Raw genomic sequence first — 15,904 nt, 5'->3', positions numbered from 1 at the left:
CAGAGGTCTTGGCCGGGCTTCAACTATAGACTATGTCTTCATATCGATAACATTAGAAGACCATTTAGTTAAAGCAGAAGTTAAAGCATCTACCTTTGGGCACCATTACCCAATTTTAGTTTAATTTAGGGTTGCTATTAGACGAGACCCCAGAAAGGAGATAGGGGCTGGCCATCTAGAACCTTCTACAGACAACCTAAGGGTTAAATGGAAAGGTATTGATAATCGCAGGGTGTTCCAAAAAATGGTAAAAACCTATACATCACTCTGTGAGACTTGCCTCACATTGGACGACCCCAATCCAGAGGTAGTTTCTGCATTTGTTTTACTATGTGCAGGCATTAAAAAATTGATCTCGAGACCTGTACCTGCATCTAACCCCAACCCTAGGTGGTTTACCAGCACTTGCTTTAGGACAAATAGAGAATTTAGGGCTGCCCTATCAGCCTCACCTAGGGATACTAGTCTTATTAGGTCATTGAGGCATGCCTATAAAAGAGTGGTTAAACAGAGGCAAGATGTGATCCTAAAAGAACAATGGAGTAATTTGGCCTGTGCTGCAAAGATTAATAATTCAAATGGGTTTTGAACAGCTGCTAAGTCATTGAGATCACTGGGTAATATACTTACCCCGTTAAGCTGTAACATAACGAGCGAAGCCTGGGTAGCCATCTTTTCCAAAATATACGCTGCTACGCCTCACCGTGATGATGCTCTGGATACTTTTGCTGTAACCCGAATCCAAATATCAATAATTGAGATTGCGGTTGCAATTAATCAAAGTCCGGGCAATAAGGCTCCTTGCCCGGACGGGCTACCAATTGACCTTATAAAATTTAGGCCAGAGTTCTGGGCTCCCTTGGTAGTTACTGTTTTTAATAATTTGACAACAACCAAAATCCCCAATACATGGTCTACATCTGTAATTGTTCCTATTTTTAAAAAGGGAGACAGATCCAACCCAAGTTGCTATAGACCAGTTTCCTTAATCGATAATACACTTGAGATATTGGGGAGGGTCCTTTTTAACAAAATCAGAACCTGGGCATAGGAGGAAAATATTTTAAATAGATGTCAGTTGGGCTTCCAAAGCCATCTTAGAACAGTGTCTCAACCTTAATTTGATCATAGGTAAATATACCATCGCACAACACGTCCCCATTTACCGGGCACTGATGAACCTCACCTCTGCCTTTGATTTTGTTAATAGATCTCGGCTTTGGCAATGCCTCTTATACTACGGGTTGGGTGAGGACATAGTGCACTTTTTAGCGTATCTACACAGGGACTTAAGGGCACGGTTGAGAATTAGCACTGATGGGGCAGTCTCAGGGGACATATTGGTCGGAAGGGGTGTCAGGCAAGGGTACGTTTTGGCCCCACTTTTATTTATTCTATATATTAATGAGCTGCATAATGTGCTGTCCGACCTGACCACAGATGTCCCAATAATTAACTGTAATAAATTGCCTGCCCTATTATATGCAGATGATGCTGTTTCAATGGAGCGTACACCCAATGCCTTGTGTATATTAGTTAGGGGTTTTGTCAATTTTATGAATGGTCCGAATCTTTGTACGAATTTTAAGAAATACTTTTTAATGTGCTGTGGCCCTAAAAAATGTCTTATTAATGTCATTACTTCTGGTTCGGAAACCCTGCTATGCACTCGCACTTTCCCGTACTTGGGTTTACAATTTTCCGATAATGGATCTTGGGCATCCAATTTGGCATATGGTGGACCAAATTTTTAAAGACAGTTAATTCGATTTAAAATTTTCCCCAACCAAAAAGAATTGAGGTAGTGTTGGCCCTACTTAAAATTTATAAGACACAATGTGTACCCATTATAACATATGGGGCTGAAATCTGGGGTTTTACAAATTCCAAAAGCGCCCAGGTTGAAGAAAATTGATTTTGTAGAGGAATTCTGGGGATACCGATCTCATCCTCTACTTTTGTTTGCCACAATGAGTTACAATTACCTTACTTAGAGGTCTATATTAGGTCCCGCCCTGCCCTGTTTTGGTTGAAGGTTTGGCAAAATCCGCAGCCACGCTAACAATGGAAATTATAGTCGACTGTTTAAAATGCGAGAAGGGCGGAGACATACCGTGGCTGGCAGAAGTAAAGACTAATCTAATGCAAGTTAATCTTGGTCATATCTTTCACAAACCTGATCAATTAGACCGAATCGATAAAAAGACTGTCCGTGAAGCTTTATACAAATATTATGGGGACATAAGACACGCACAAGAGCTCACCAAAGCATCGGTGGCACATTATATATCAATGATAGAAGATGGTGGTCCCTCTTCTCATTAACCAGCTAGTTATCTTTTAAGAGATATTACCCGCTGGGAACGAAGTTTGCTTTTTCGTCTTAGATCTGGCTCACTAAAATATTTGTTATGTTTTCCCTTAGGCTATCAACCTAATATTGAGGAACAGCCTGCCCTTGTGGCAACTCAGGCAAGCAGTCGATGCTGCATTTTTTGTTCTTCTGTACTTTTTATCAAAAGTACAGTATGCAACTTTTGATTTCGTTCTTTAGGGCTAATAAAATACCGGACCTCAAGGCTGCATATGGAACTATTCTCCAGCGTAATGATGAAAACTTAACATCTCGAGTCTGCACTTTTTTGAAAATGGCTACTCGCTCACGTGCTTCTATAGACCCCTGATAGGTGGGCCAGATTGTATTAGACACACTTTTTAGAATAATTTGCACTTTGCACATTGGTACTTTCTTATATGATGCTGCTACTTGATACACATATTATTGTTATTGTTATTGTTAACTTGGTGTTTTATAGCGCCAACTCACCAACAGGTCTTTAGGCGCTTAAAAACAAATAGCAAACAACAATGCATGAGGAAGAAAGAGAGCCAGGGACCTGTAATAAGATTTATTTACATGGATCAAGTGCCTCCTTAAATAAAAAGGTTTTTAACAACTTCCTAAAATGCAGGAGATTCGCTTCTTTCCGAAGTGATTCTGGTAGATTGTTCCAGATCTGCGGAACCAAAACCGAGATTCAGCGGACCGCAAGACTCGCTTGGGGGTATATAACTCCAAGCGCTCTTTAATATACGCAGGAGCTTGCCCATAGATGGCATTGTAGGCTGTACACAGGCTCTTAAACTCCACCCTCTGTTCAATGGGGAGCCAGTGTAACTTGAGTAGTAGAGCAGAGGCATGGGATCTTCAAGGTAACTTGAAGATCAGACGCGCCGCGTCATTCAGGACCTCCTGCAATCTATTAATCAAGATTTTAGGTAGGTCTAGATAAAGGGCGTTCCCATAATCTAGCCTCGAAACAATGGTGGCAGAGACTACCATACGGAGTGCGGAAAAGGAAAGGAGAGGGGCCAGCTTTCGTAGCTGTCTGATCAAGCCAGTACACATCCCTACTACTGAGGAGATCTGACTGGCCATAGACAACTCATTGTCAATCTTGATTCCGAGACTTTTTACATTGTTTTTCGGTGTCGGTGAGGGCCCTAGTTCCTGGGGCCAGTAGAGATCACTCCAAGGCGAGGCTAGGGTGGAGACCACCAATACCTCAGTTTTTTCCGGATTTATTTTCAACAGATTGGCCGTCATCCAGCTAACCGTATGTCTGAGGATGTTCTGGGCACTAGTTTGTGCCAAGATCGTATTATCAATACTCAGCAACAGCTGGGTGTCGTCAGCGTAGTTAAATACACGACAGCCCATGTTAGCTAGAGAGTCAATCAACGGCTGGAGATACAGGTTGAAAAGCAGTGGGGATAGTGCGGAACCCTGAGGGACTCCACACTCCAGAATACCCACTTTAGAGATGGCATCCCCCAGTTGGATCCTCTGGGTCCTACCGGTCAAAAAAGATTGGAGCCACTGATGGACCTGACCCCTTATCCTAAACGCAGCCAATCTGTCCAATAGCAGGGAGTGGCTGACAGTATCGAATGCCGCCGATAGGTCTAAAAGTATCAGGGCGCTCAGTTTCTTACTGTGTCAATTTTGTAATGATTTACATAATTGTTTAATGTAGTTAGTGTTTTACGTATGTATTTAAACGTAGATGATGTTGTTATGTGATTTAACAGCTAGTCCATCCCTGCTGCTATTCTCTCAGAATCATTTTGCAAATTGCACTCTGGCACTTTATCAAATGATGCTGCCTCCAGACATACCTGTGATAATTCTGTGATGTTTTACTGAACTGTTTTATATCGTTAAAATCTTTTTATGTAAGTTTTTAAACTTAGATGATGCTTTGATGCAAATGTTTATGTGATTAATTATGTAGAAATGTTTATGCTTTTATGGATGTTGCATATCCAAATAAAGATCATTGAATTGTTATGTGACTCCTACACCTTATACCCCTCAAAGTCATATATAACATTTCCTGCACATTGTTTTTCCACGTTTGATTTATTGTCAATGAATAATGTGTTCACATGATGTAACGTGCTCTGACACCTTGCATTGGGATGAGTAGTGCTAATAATACATTTAATAAAAACATGAGTAAGTACTGTTTAAATTATTTGTTTAACTACTCATACAGACTGATACATCTCACAGTCTTATAGCGCATACATACCTCATACACAGGGGTTGAACAAAGTAAAAAAAATGGACGCAATACCAGGCCCAGAGATTAGTTACCCTGTCGAGATCAAGACTAGAGGTGTGCTAAGTTCATAACTACTCAAATTCTCAAAGAAGTTCATTTTGTGAACTTCACCCCAAAAATTTGGAGGCAATTTGTTAACTGCTAAAATGAGGGCTGAGGATTTTTTTCTCCAACAAAGCCTTCTTTGGGGGGAGTTTCACCTAACCTACTAGTTACTAATCTTGGGTTCCAGAGTAGAGTGCTACTCGCCATAAAAAGTGTTTCATTGTCTCGTCAGGGGTCATAAGTTCTATATAAATACATTTACAATTACAATCATATATTTTTAAAAATTTGCTTCAACTTGGTAGAGTCATAAAGTTTACAAAATTATAAAAAGTAGACAAAGTGGTACAGACAATGCTGAGGAATTTTGCACATCCTAGATAGGACTCACAGGATGGGATGTTTCCGGAATGTAATCCCCTATAAGGCTGGGGCAAGTGCATCTCATGCAACTAATTGGAGATGCCTGCATGTTATTACTGTCCTCATTTCAAGACAAACCTTCTAGGTCCTTACTGCGAGTTTTGGCATAATGTTGACATAGTTGGAAACTCTAATTTCTGACCATAGGATTACAGGTGTTGCAGTAATGCCCAATTTGGTAGTGGGAACTCCTGGGAATTTCATGTGACCCCAACTGACACAGAAAGACACACCTGAAATTATGTTCCACAATCTGACATTTTAATAGTTTTATAAATATGTAGCTTAATGTAATCTAATACAAACATTAATCTATTTTTTTTTGTTTTTCTTTTATTTGTTAGTCATGACCAGTAAGCACATAATAAAATATGTCATGAATAGAAGTAAAATGTGGGCATTCTCAAGTGATTATTCTAACATATTGATACACTAAATGTTTAAAAATATGTTGAGTTCATTTTTCTTCCTACTGACAGGTGCTGTTCTATGACATGTTTCTGGGTTCCACTTCCACCCTCTTGAAGCACCATATTATTGTATAAGTGGTTTTAAATAATTTAGCCTGAGTTTCGTGTCTGATAAGATCTCCTGGAAACCGGAGTATTATTTTTATGATTTTTTTTTACCATTTCCGATGGGACAGGAGTCCTCTCTGTGACATCTGAAACCCTCTCTGTTCAGTTTCCCTGGTACTCTTCTCTTCCCCGTGAGTGCCTGTTGTGGATTTGCCCCCAGATTCATCATTCTCCTCTTTTGCGAGTCCTTAATAGCGATTATTAAGGAATCGCTATTAAAGACTCGCAAAACGGGATGCATGTAGAAATCGCAAAATTAATAGCGATTTCTACATCTTCCTTATTTGCGATTAGCTAATTGCTAAAGGCCCATAGGAATGAATGGGAAGACATATCAATGTGCGAATCGCTATTAGCGATTCGCATGTTGAGTTTGCGATTTCAAGGTTTCAGGGGTGTCCAAAGGACACCCTGTTGCACCCCTGAAATGATATTGGGTGCTGGTGTTACGCACACACATGTCCCAAGGACATGTGTGTGTGTAACATACAACTTAGAAAAATGCACTTAAGTGCATTTTTCTAAGTTTCCGCTATTTACCAGGAGGTTTGATTTTGCGGTAAATAGCGGCCCAAAATTGCGAATTCGCAATTTTTAAATGTTTCATGAATTGCATTTAAGGAATCTCAAATAGAGATTCCTTAAATGCAATTCCTCGCAAATTTGCGAATTCTATAATAGCGACTTTTGCATTTGGGATGATGAATCCCAAATGCAAATATTGCGCTCGCAAGGGCCAGATTCTCAGATCGAGCCGAATTTCCGTTGATGAATCTACCTGTTGGTTTTATATGGGGCATGTCTTGATACCAATTACAGAATGAATGGCGTCTTTTGTGAGGCCATATTGCATGTGGCACTAGATGGTGGCTCCTTGCACACTATACAACTACTTCTGGCTTCCTGTCCCTGTAGCAGCGCCTGAGGCAACATGCATTTAGTCCAGAGCCCTCCCTGTAGACTGACCAAAATGAGTTCTACTGCTTGACCAGTTCTGCCTGAGGATAAGCTGAGCTTCTTTCACTGTCTGGTGTGCAGGAGGCCTAATTACATACTTCGCCTATCTTTAGCCATCCTCCCCTTGACATGTTTGACGCCTTGACTGGAAATTGCAAAGTTGGCACCCAGTCAGGCTACAAGGGCCAGCTGACTGAAGCCTATGATGGTTTTTTCAAAGAAGTTAGTCATTTAGGAGCCAGAAGGACCTTGAGGCCTGGATGGCCAGAGCTGAACTGAAAACATCTGCGTTGGCAGGGGATTGAAGATGTGATGTTCCAAGATTGCATTTGTGATGAGTTCGCATTGCCATTGTCTGATCCTGACTATTTCCTGACTGTATGCGAGTCAATCCAGGTCGCAAAGTAAATGGGCTGCTTGCTTGTTAAGTACACTCAACATCACACACTAGGCCTTACTTAGTATGACTTCAACATTTTATCTTTCAAAGACATCCTCAAGCTTTGAAAGACTTTTGGTCTGAGTTGCAAAGAAAACTGTAAAGTAGAATTCTAGAAGTAAATCTACTTTTAAACCTGCTCCTCGCGTAGAGTGTGGTGGGAAGCGTGAACATCACCATCACAGAAAATGTTCCTGTTTATTGTTAGGCAGCTCAGTCTATTTGTACATTTTTAAGTATTGTTCCAAAACTTTGCAAATAATTGTCTGCAAAGATCTTACCACTTCAAAATTTGAGGATGATCCCTTCTAATTTCCCAAACTGATCTCACAACCATGCCAACTGTGCTATTGCTTTATATTTTCAAGTGCTTTCAAAGCAGGATCTTTTATATATATATTTTTTAAACCAAAAAGTCCTAGTTGGTGGGCATTTCCAATAGTATTGCATGATCTACCCTTTTTACCACACTTTTCATCTCATTTGCCTTCCCCTGTTCCGCACTTTCTCGAACAGAAGTGTATACCACCTCTGAGAATCATGACTTATTTTTTAGGAGAAGAGCTCAGTTGTTAAAGCCCCTGGGTAAAACTATTCTCTCTAAAATACTGAGCATCACCCCCAAAGTCTGCAAACACACTAGGTCGTGAAGAGTTGTAAAGAGACTAAATCTATCACTTTATTGTAGGACTTGTCCGGTGCATTTTACAGACCTGCTATGCAGATTATATATGATCCCTGCAGCTAAAGGCACCCCTTTTTCTATAAACAAATTTGATGATAGCACTATGGGACAAATTTAAAGGGGTAACCAATCCAATTTTGCTTTTGTGACCATGAAAATGCTTTTTCTTGAGTACCAATTCCATTTTAAGAGTCTGACTTGGGATTCCAACTGGATACCCATGTGGAATAGGCGTGTTGTAGGCGTCCTTTCCAAATACTGAATCGGTATCTAATGTTTCAATGTTTTGCGACCGAAATCTAGCCACAAAACATAGATATTTTTTTGTTACTGGCAATTAAAAGGAGGAGGTAACCTATTCACAGAAGGGAAGAGGCCCTTTTTGGATTCTTTCTCCTTTGTGAATGTAAAAAAAGTTTATTTAGGAGTAGGCTGTGCTTTAGGAACCACTGCCTCCTTTTAAATAAGCTTAAAATAATAAACTTTTCTTTTTAAATGCAGTGTCATTTTCTTTTTTTATTTGAACATTTTATTTACATATTCGTACCATCAAAAAAAAAAAATGAAAACAGACGAGAAGTAAAGAATTGTATCACAAGTTATATGAGAAACCAATTGATGATAAAATACATTGATAAAAATACATTATGGACTTCAGTTTTAGTATTGCGAAGATATTAAAAATCAAATCAGTAAAGAAATTCATTGGAGTGATAAGAACTGCAAAAGAGTTATTATTAGGTATTGCGGCAGTAACAACCCTGAAAGGCTCTCATGATTGGGCGGTGGCAGGATACTTCTAGTGTGAAAGGAGGGAAGAGTGAAGAGGAATACGTACCTGGAGAGGAAAGTATAAGATAAGGGGGCAGTGCCATTTTTTTTAACGAAATGGTCCAAGGAGAACTAACTCTAAGAAAGCCCTGTCCACCTTACACTGGCTGCCAGTAGAGAAGAGAACCATGTTTAAGGCATTGTGCTACTGCCACCGCATCCTCTCACATAAAAGCCCAAGAAACCTGCAACCATTGCTGACTAAATATACCCCAGGACGAAATCTGAGATCCAGGGACATGGCGCTAGTAAGCATCCCAAGAATATTCAAGGCCCGTATGGGGGCCCGTTCTTTTAGGTACTTAGCAGCCAAAAGCTGGAATGCCCTGCCGATTACCGTAAGAACAGAGCCCAAGGAATGCCCATTCCGCAAGCAGCTGAAGACATGGTTGTTCACAAAAGCCGAGGACGGCACGAACTAAGGACCTTGTAAACCACACTTGTGCTCATCTAGATATGTCTCAGCGCGGGGACACACCGTTGGTGTAACCAGGCGCTTTACAAATGAAATAAATAAATAAATAAATACATTTTAAAAATAAAGTTTGCTCTATTTAGAGAATTACAGACATGATGTTTTGACGACCCCAGCAAACTTGTACATTTGTGAGTATTCAGATTCATTCGACTGGTCGACGTCCACCCTTGAAAAACAAGTATTCTTAAACGCAGAAGAGGATGTTTTGTCCAAAATGGAAAAGGGAAAGGAACGCCGAGTATTTAATTGACGAAAGGGCTATTTTCTCTGTAAAAATTAGCTTTGTGCAGGTCACAGACTAAACACCCACATACCAGGTGACCATTGATGAATTCTCACACCAATAGCATCCCACAGCTGCAGCACCGCCCCTCCTCTTGTTGTCTGTTCGCCTCCTATAGGTCACCCCTGCACCCACCCACTCCTTGATGTAAATATCGCCTGGGATGCTGACTTGCTGCATTTCCCCTTTACCTTTCTTCTGCACTACCCACTGAAAACCCCCATTGTGTACAATGTCTTTCATTTGTACATATGACTGCCCCATACAAGTCACATACAATGACATGGTTACCTACATATGAATTACTTATGCAGATGTTCCACCTAGTGTTGTAGAGTGCTCCCAGGATGACTGGAGCATCTACACAATGTTGGAAATCTCCTGGAGGTAACCCGGCATTTACAAAATCTGCCTTTGAAATCAAACCCTCAGATATGAATGTCCATACAACAGAACGCTCCATTGTACGTTGAGCAAACTCATCACAAAGCTAAGAATAGTGTAAAGGAACTAGAAACGTTGTTGAGTTTGGAAGATTACTTATTGCAGGGATAAAATATGACATTTCGTTAAGGCGGCAGAGGAGGCCTAGAAACTATAGATCGCAGAGGAGGGGTTTTTTTTAATGTGGATTTTGCAATTTTTAGGACTGAGCGTTTGACCTGCGCATCATTCCATGATGTTTTATTGGAGGTTGAATGTTGGCGTTTGCCATGCAATGCCAAGCTGGCAAAGCAGAGATTAACTTGTTTAAAGCACTATTACACTTGCACCGATGCAAACATTTTTTTGCACAATATTTGCCACTTGTGTAATAGGTACTGAAGCAAACATGTTTGGTTATGTTCTGTGTAGTGTTACATACATTTTTTGTACCTGTGTACAAAAATCATTTTAAAGGTTGTGAAACAATTGTGTATTACACTTGGCATATCTACTGCTTATGAGTTATTGTACATGTAATCGTTGCGCTTTCGGCACAGTTTATTTTGATATCCTTATTGAGAGGCTTAGGAGGGCCGGGGTCTCGGCAGGAGCCAGCTCTTGGATTCAATCCTTCCTCAAGGCAGAACGTTTCAGGTTTTTGTGGGGGAATCCACCCCCAGGGCATTACCTCTCAGCTATGGAGTTCCTCAGGAATCCTCCCTGAGCCCCACAATTTTTTATTTGTTTATGAGGCCATTGGCCGAGGTCATCCAGCAGTATGGGGCAAAGTTGTCACGCAGATGACACTCAGCTGGTGATATCTCTAAATCACCCCCTTAATGACCCATCCGACATACAAACCTGCCTGGAGAAGGTGGCTTCCTGGATGCAACATTCGTGTCTCAGGCTCAATGGAGACAAAACTGAAATCATGTATCTAGGTAACACCTCCAATAAGGAGCTCAAACTGGCATGGCCAACCTGTCCGGGGCCCCCCCGGTCCCGAAGTCTAAAATAAAGAGCTTGGGCTTGTGGCTAGATAAGTCACTTAAAGTCGACCAGCAAGCAGTGTTAGTGTCAGGGGTCTGTCATGGCATCCGCTAAATGCTGCAAAAAGTCCTTCCCTTAAGGATATCGCTGCAAACTCGTCCCCCAGTAACAAAACCAGCCCCCACCCCTCCATCCTTCCGGGCAAACGCCCGATGCAAGCTACAGCCAGTCCAGCCCTGATGGTGAGCTGGATGGTCATTACAAAAAAGAATCTACTTCCCCGCTTTCTACACTTGTTTCTAAACATACCCATCTCTTTAACAAACTCTTTTTTGCTTCACTATGCACTCTGCTCTTAAAATTATTCTGGGCTGGTCGTAGACCCCAGAGAGCTTGGGACACCCTCACCCTACCACATGAATGCTGTGGTTTTGCCGTCCCTGATTTTCATATCTATTTTCTGGCTTCCCAGGCTCAATTTGCATACTATTAGTTTCACCCAGATACCCATCTGCCTTACATAAAACAGGCACATGATCTGGCCGATCTCACACCTTTAAATGCCCGGCTACCACAGGGCCTCAATCAGATATACAAACTCTGTCTACCACATGCTAGGCCTACAATTGATGTTGCTTGTCAGTACTCAAGATTTAGTCAAAGCATGAAGCAGGTACTTTAAGGAGACAGATGCATATGTATGTTCTTTATTTGGAGAACGGGCTGTTAGCAAAATAATAAGGCCATAATAATATATAGGCAGGAGAAATGTGCCACAGCCAAACACAATGGATGTTCTGTTTCACAACTTCCACACAGCTCCTCATTTAGAGTGACTGTGAAGAGGGCCACAGGCTCCACCATCAGAGATACTCTCTAGTTGATGTAGAAAAAGCCACTTAGAAAGAGGTTGGCACCTCTGCTGCATCTGTCTCCTTAAAGTACCCGCCTCACACTAAATCTTGAGTCCTGGCAAGCTATAACAACTGTTGCCTACAGTCTACTCTTTCTAATTGTTAAAAGGTCCAGAATAATAAAATAAATCATAGATACATTATAGAGTGGATACAGATATATATCTTACCTACATTTTACCTATTTACTGAGTAATATATACATATTACACAGTAGTTAGGTACAAGGCTCCATAGGAAGTCATTTTTGTTTCTCTAATTTCATTGGCAACATTTGACAAAACTTCACAAACAGTTCCCCCCAAAAAGTTAATCCGCCTCAGCTCCTTCCTGGAAAGGTTTGCCCCAATCCGTCAAGCAGGGCCAAGAAAAAAGGGTCGTCCCAAAGCATTAATTTCCCATGTTAATTTCCTTAGAACATTTTGGAACGCGATACAGAAATAACAGCTGTACAGAATTGCACCAGATTTGACAAAAAGCTAGAACTTGACTCAGAAAGAACGCTTTTCTGTATTTGGTGTAAATCCATTCAGCCATTTTCGAGAGATTCACATTGAAAGAAGTGCTCAGGGTGGGCATGAAGGGGTTACAATGTAGGGATACCTAGATGGTTTGTTGGATAATGAAATAGACTGGTTTCTTTTCTGGTACGGACACTCAATTCACAGAAAAGATGCCTCAATGGGAAAGAATGGTAAATATGCATATACCAGCTGAAGCTCCACTTCTGTAAATGACAAAACAATGGTAAGGCTGTGTGCTTGACCCATGCAAAGTTAAGAGTGTTCTCTCTACACTTTCACATTGTACAACAATTTGATCTGTGAGAGCGGGACAGCGGGGCAGGGGCAGCAACAGAGGACAGTGGCAGCACAGGCGAGCGGGGAGGGGGTAGGGGCACGTAAACAGAGAACGGGGGCATGGGGAAGTGGGCATGAGCAGTACGCTGACCACAAAGAGCAGGAGGAAGGGGCAGGAGAACATGGATAGTGAACGGAGGGCAGACGGGAAGAGGGTAGGAACAGCAAGCGTGCCATGGAGTGCAGACTGCAGTGGGTTGACCAACCATGGAGGAATGGCTTGGGCCAACCCTGTGATGCGCATGGCAAGAGACCCTGCACAGAGGGGTCGTTGGCTGCATATGTTCAAATCCTGAAGAAATCCACTCAAAAAACACACCTAAAGAGACATTATAGTTAAGAATGGCAATAGGACCTTCCCTTTTATTGAAACCCCCCCCAGAAATTTACTGAAAAAAACTGAGGTTAATGTAACGTTATAGTTTGGTGTTGAAATGAGGTAAAAATCAATGTTTAAAAGGCCAAAACAAACACTGAAATTCACCAGTTATAGTTCAATGAGTTAACTATAACGTCCATCCTACACTGCTTCTGACTTCACATGTTACATCACTCATGACATGAAAATTACATAATTGATGACATCACTGATGCCTTGTGTGAGCTTTATGTAAAGCACTATCTTAATTTCAGTCTCTTTTCTTCTCAGGGTCCCGAAAATGTTAAGACCAGTATGGAGCGGTGTCCTTGCCACACTCGGAGCCTTATTATGCCACACGGTCTTGGCCCACAACCAATGCTGGGAAAGCAACAAATGCCGAGACCTGGCTACTGAGGGCAGTGTATTGGTAAGTCGAACATCAACAGCAAATCTACAATTCTGTTATGTACCACTCATCTTCTCTGCCCATGCATGCAATACTCTTATCTAGAGAAGCTACATTCCACCACTACATACTAGAACTTTGCTTTAGATTTCATTGACTTGACCCATTGATTTGGCGAGGCACAGCAGTTGGCTGCCTACGAAACTGACTCAGAAGATAAATAAATTCATCAATATCACTGTTTAAATGCCCTCATCTTGTCCTATCAAATCCCTATGAAGAACTGCACAGTAGGTGGTTAGCTCATGAGCAATAACAGTTTTCCTTTTAATTAATCATTAGCAGTTTCAGTGGATGATTGTGTTGTAGCATCAGCCCTTCTTACACAAGGATACAGATGTCAACATGCTGGAGGTTAGTTCATCATGGGCCCCAACCATTAGGACCAGCAATTTATGACTTTCTCATCAATGCTCGTTCCAAACCTTGATTGTCATGAAAGCAGCAAGTTCAGCTGCTTGTGTCGGAGGTTTCCAACATGTTCACCTCTTATGTAGGGAGTAGATTTCAGACTTCCCCACTCAACAAGAGAAGCCAGTTCTCCAACCCGACTGTGGAACCTCTCCGATTATAAACTTACTATTAACTCGTAGTTGTGAACATAAAAGAAATAGTTAACGTACACAAAAGTGTTTGTTTACCTTTGTGAATCAGGTCCTATGTTGCCATTGTTTGGGTTTCAGTGGCATGCCTAGCTCCAGAATTTCTGGATGTATAGGGCAATGATGAAGCATTGATAAACTATGGGACTGCATGGGCAGATATACAAAAAATGTATTGAATTTGTGAAGACCAACTCTTTTCAGATGTTGATGAAATCTATGTAAGCAATTACAATGTAACAAATGCCTTGTTTCCCAATCAACCAACATGGCATCTATGAACTTTTCTCATGCACTTACAGTGCCATGGAAAGGTACTTGCCAACGGGCATGGCCACTGCCACTGCCATGTTCCTAATAGATACTGCAAACAGTGGGACATGCATAGCTATAGACCATGCCTCCTGTCCAGTGCACAGAAACAGGTGACACCCAGGAGCTTCCAAAATTCTTAAAAATCAGATAGTTTATTAAATACAGATGTCAACCAACAGAAAATCCATAATTAAAATAGTACATATTACGTACTACAGCAAAAGGTCAGATAAAAATGTTGGCCTCATGACTGACCATCGTGCCTTCAGGAGCTGATAAGGGCATTATAGCGCCATGAAACCATCATTCACAGATGCCCATTATTTATTCTTTTAAAATATAGACACACAGTATGACAGCTTTGGCTTTGTTAAATACCGCCCAAGTGAACTCAAAATAAGTAAAATCAGCTTCTTACAACTGTTTTATGCTCCTGTTATAGCTCATCTGAGAAGCATAGCTTTGTCTAGAATGTTGGTTTATTTGATGATGTCATCTTGGGTTTATAGATCTAATGTGACATCATTCACCGGATAGCCTCTTTAAGAGTCACTAAAGCAAATAATCACCCTGTTAACTTTACAAAACTATTCCTTAGGTGATGAACCCCACCTGATCAGATCTTCAGCCAACCAATCCCAAGCATTGTGCAATGTAACATCCGACTTGTTCATGACTAATATCAGGGTAATATGATTTAACAGGACATTAGATTCAAAACACCACCTGAACCACAAAGACAAACCCACTCTGAAACATCTTATTGACAGTCCAAAGAATCATCCAATACAAACTTCTTGATGCATGCACCTGCGTCTTAGACTCCATCGATCACTTCAATAGGAAGCAAATAAAAAGAACTACAGAAGCAAGTAATCACTACACCTCTCCTTAAAAGCCTATTTTCCTTCCCCAAACATCTTACCACGTCATGCCTACTGCCAACATCTCTTCCCTCATCTAAATCTTTGTGAACATTCTGTTGGTCCAGCACCAAACATGTCTTGACAACCACAATCCTGTTGATCAAATACAGTCCAGTTCCATCCCCAGCAAAATTGCATACATTACCTTATCCCCAGGTTGGCTTGAGGGGAAGAAACAATACCACAATGAGCTGCTGCTGCCAGTTCGAAGCGCAACACTCGCTGCTGTGCATCTCAACACATCCAGTTACCCTAAAACAATCTAACCTCCTTAGCACCCTTCCTAAATCTTTGGGACCACTCTCAACTCAGCGATGGCACTGAACTCAAAAGATAAGTTAATGGATGCCACCTATTCAACTTCATCCACCTCTTTCATTACATGGTTTTATTTACTCCTCATCCAAAGACAACTAGGTGGCAGTCAGATACCACTTACCTCCTTTTCAGCTTTGCCTATTCAGTTTGCATTTGATGTTGCTTGGTCCTGGTCAATTTAACAGAGGCCTTAGGATTTGAGATGCAAACATGCTATGAATGAGTTTCAGGTCAGTATCGTATCTGCGAAGCATATGAGCATCTTCCAAAACACATTGAAAATCTCAGTATTTTCCATTGGTGTCATATCACTAAATTAGCAAGCTGCTAAATGAGGCCAAACCCAGCTGATGTTGACCAATATAGACTCCTGTGACCA

At 41.2% G+C, this 15,904-nt stretch overlaps 1 protein-coding gene across 1 annotated transcript in view; it reads left to right on the top strand.

The window, feature by feature from the left end:
* POMC (proopiomelanocortin) overlaps window positions 1-15,904 on the top strand; it is a 29,987-nt gene that overhangs the window by 12,218 nt on the left and 1,865 nt on the right. The window contains exon 2 of the mRNA XM_086925485.1: window positions 13,187-13,325. Coding sequence (XP_086781611.1) covers window positions 13,197-13,325 — 129 coding nt within the window. The 5' untranslated portion in view covers window positions 13,187-13,196. The remainder of the gene's footprint in view (window positions 1-13,186; window positions 13,326-15,904) is intronic.

This window comes from Lissotriton vulgaris, chromosome 6, assembly GCF_964263255.1.
Source record: "Lissotriton vulgaris chromosome 6, aLisVul1.2, whole genome shotgun sequence".
NCBI lineage: Eukaryota > Metazoa > Chordata > Amphibia > Caudata > Salamandridae > Lissotriton > Lissotriton vulgaris.
The sequence above is the reverse complement of the archived record's forward strand: the minus strand, read 5'-3'. Positions and strand labels throughout refer to the sequence as shown.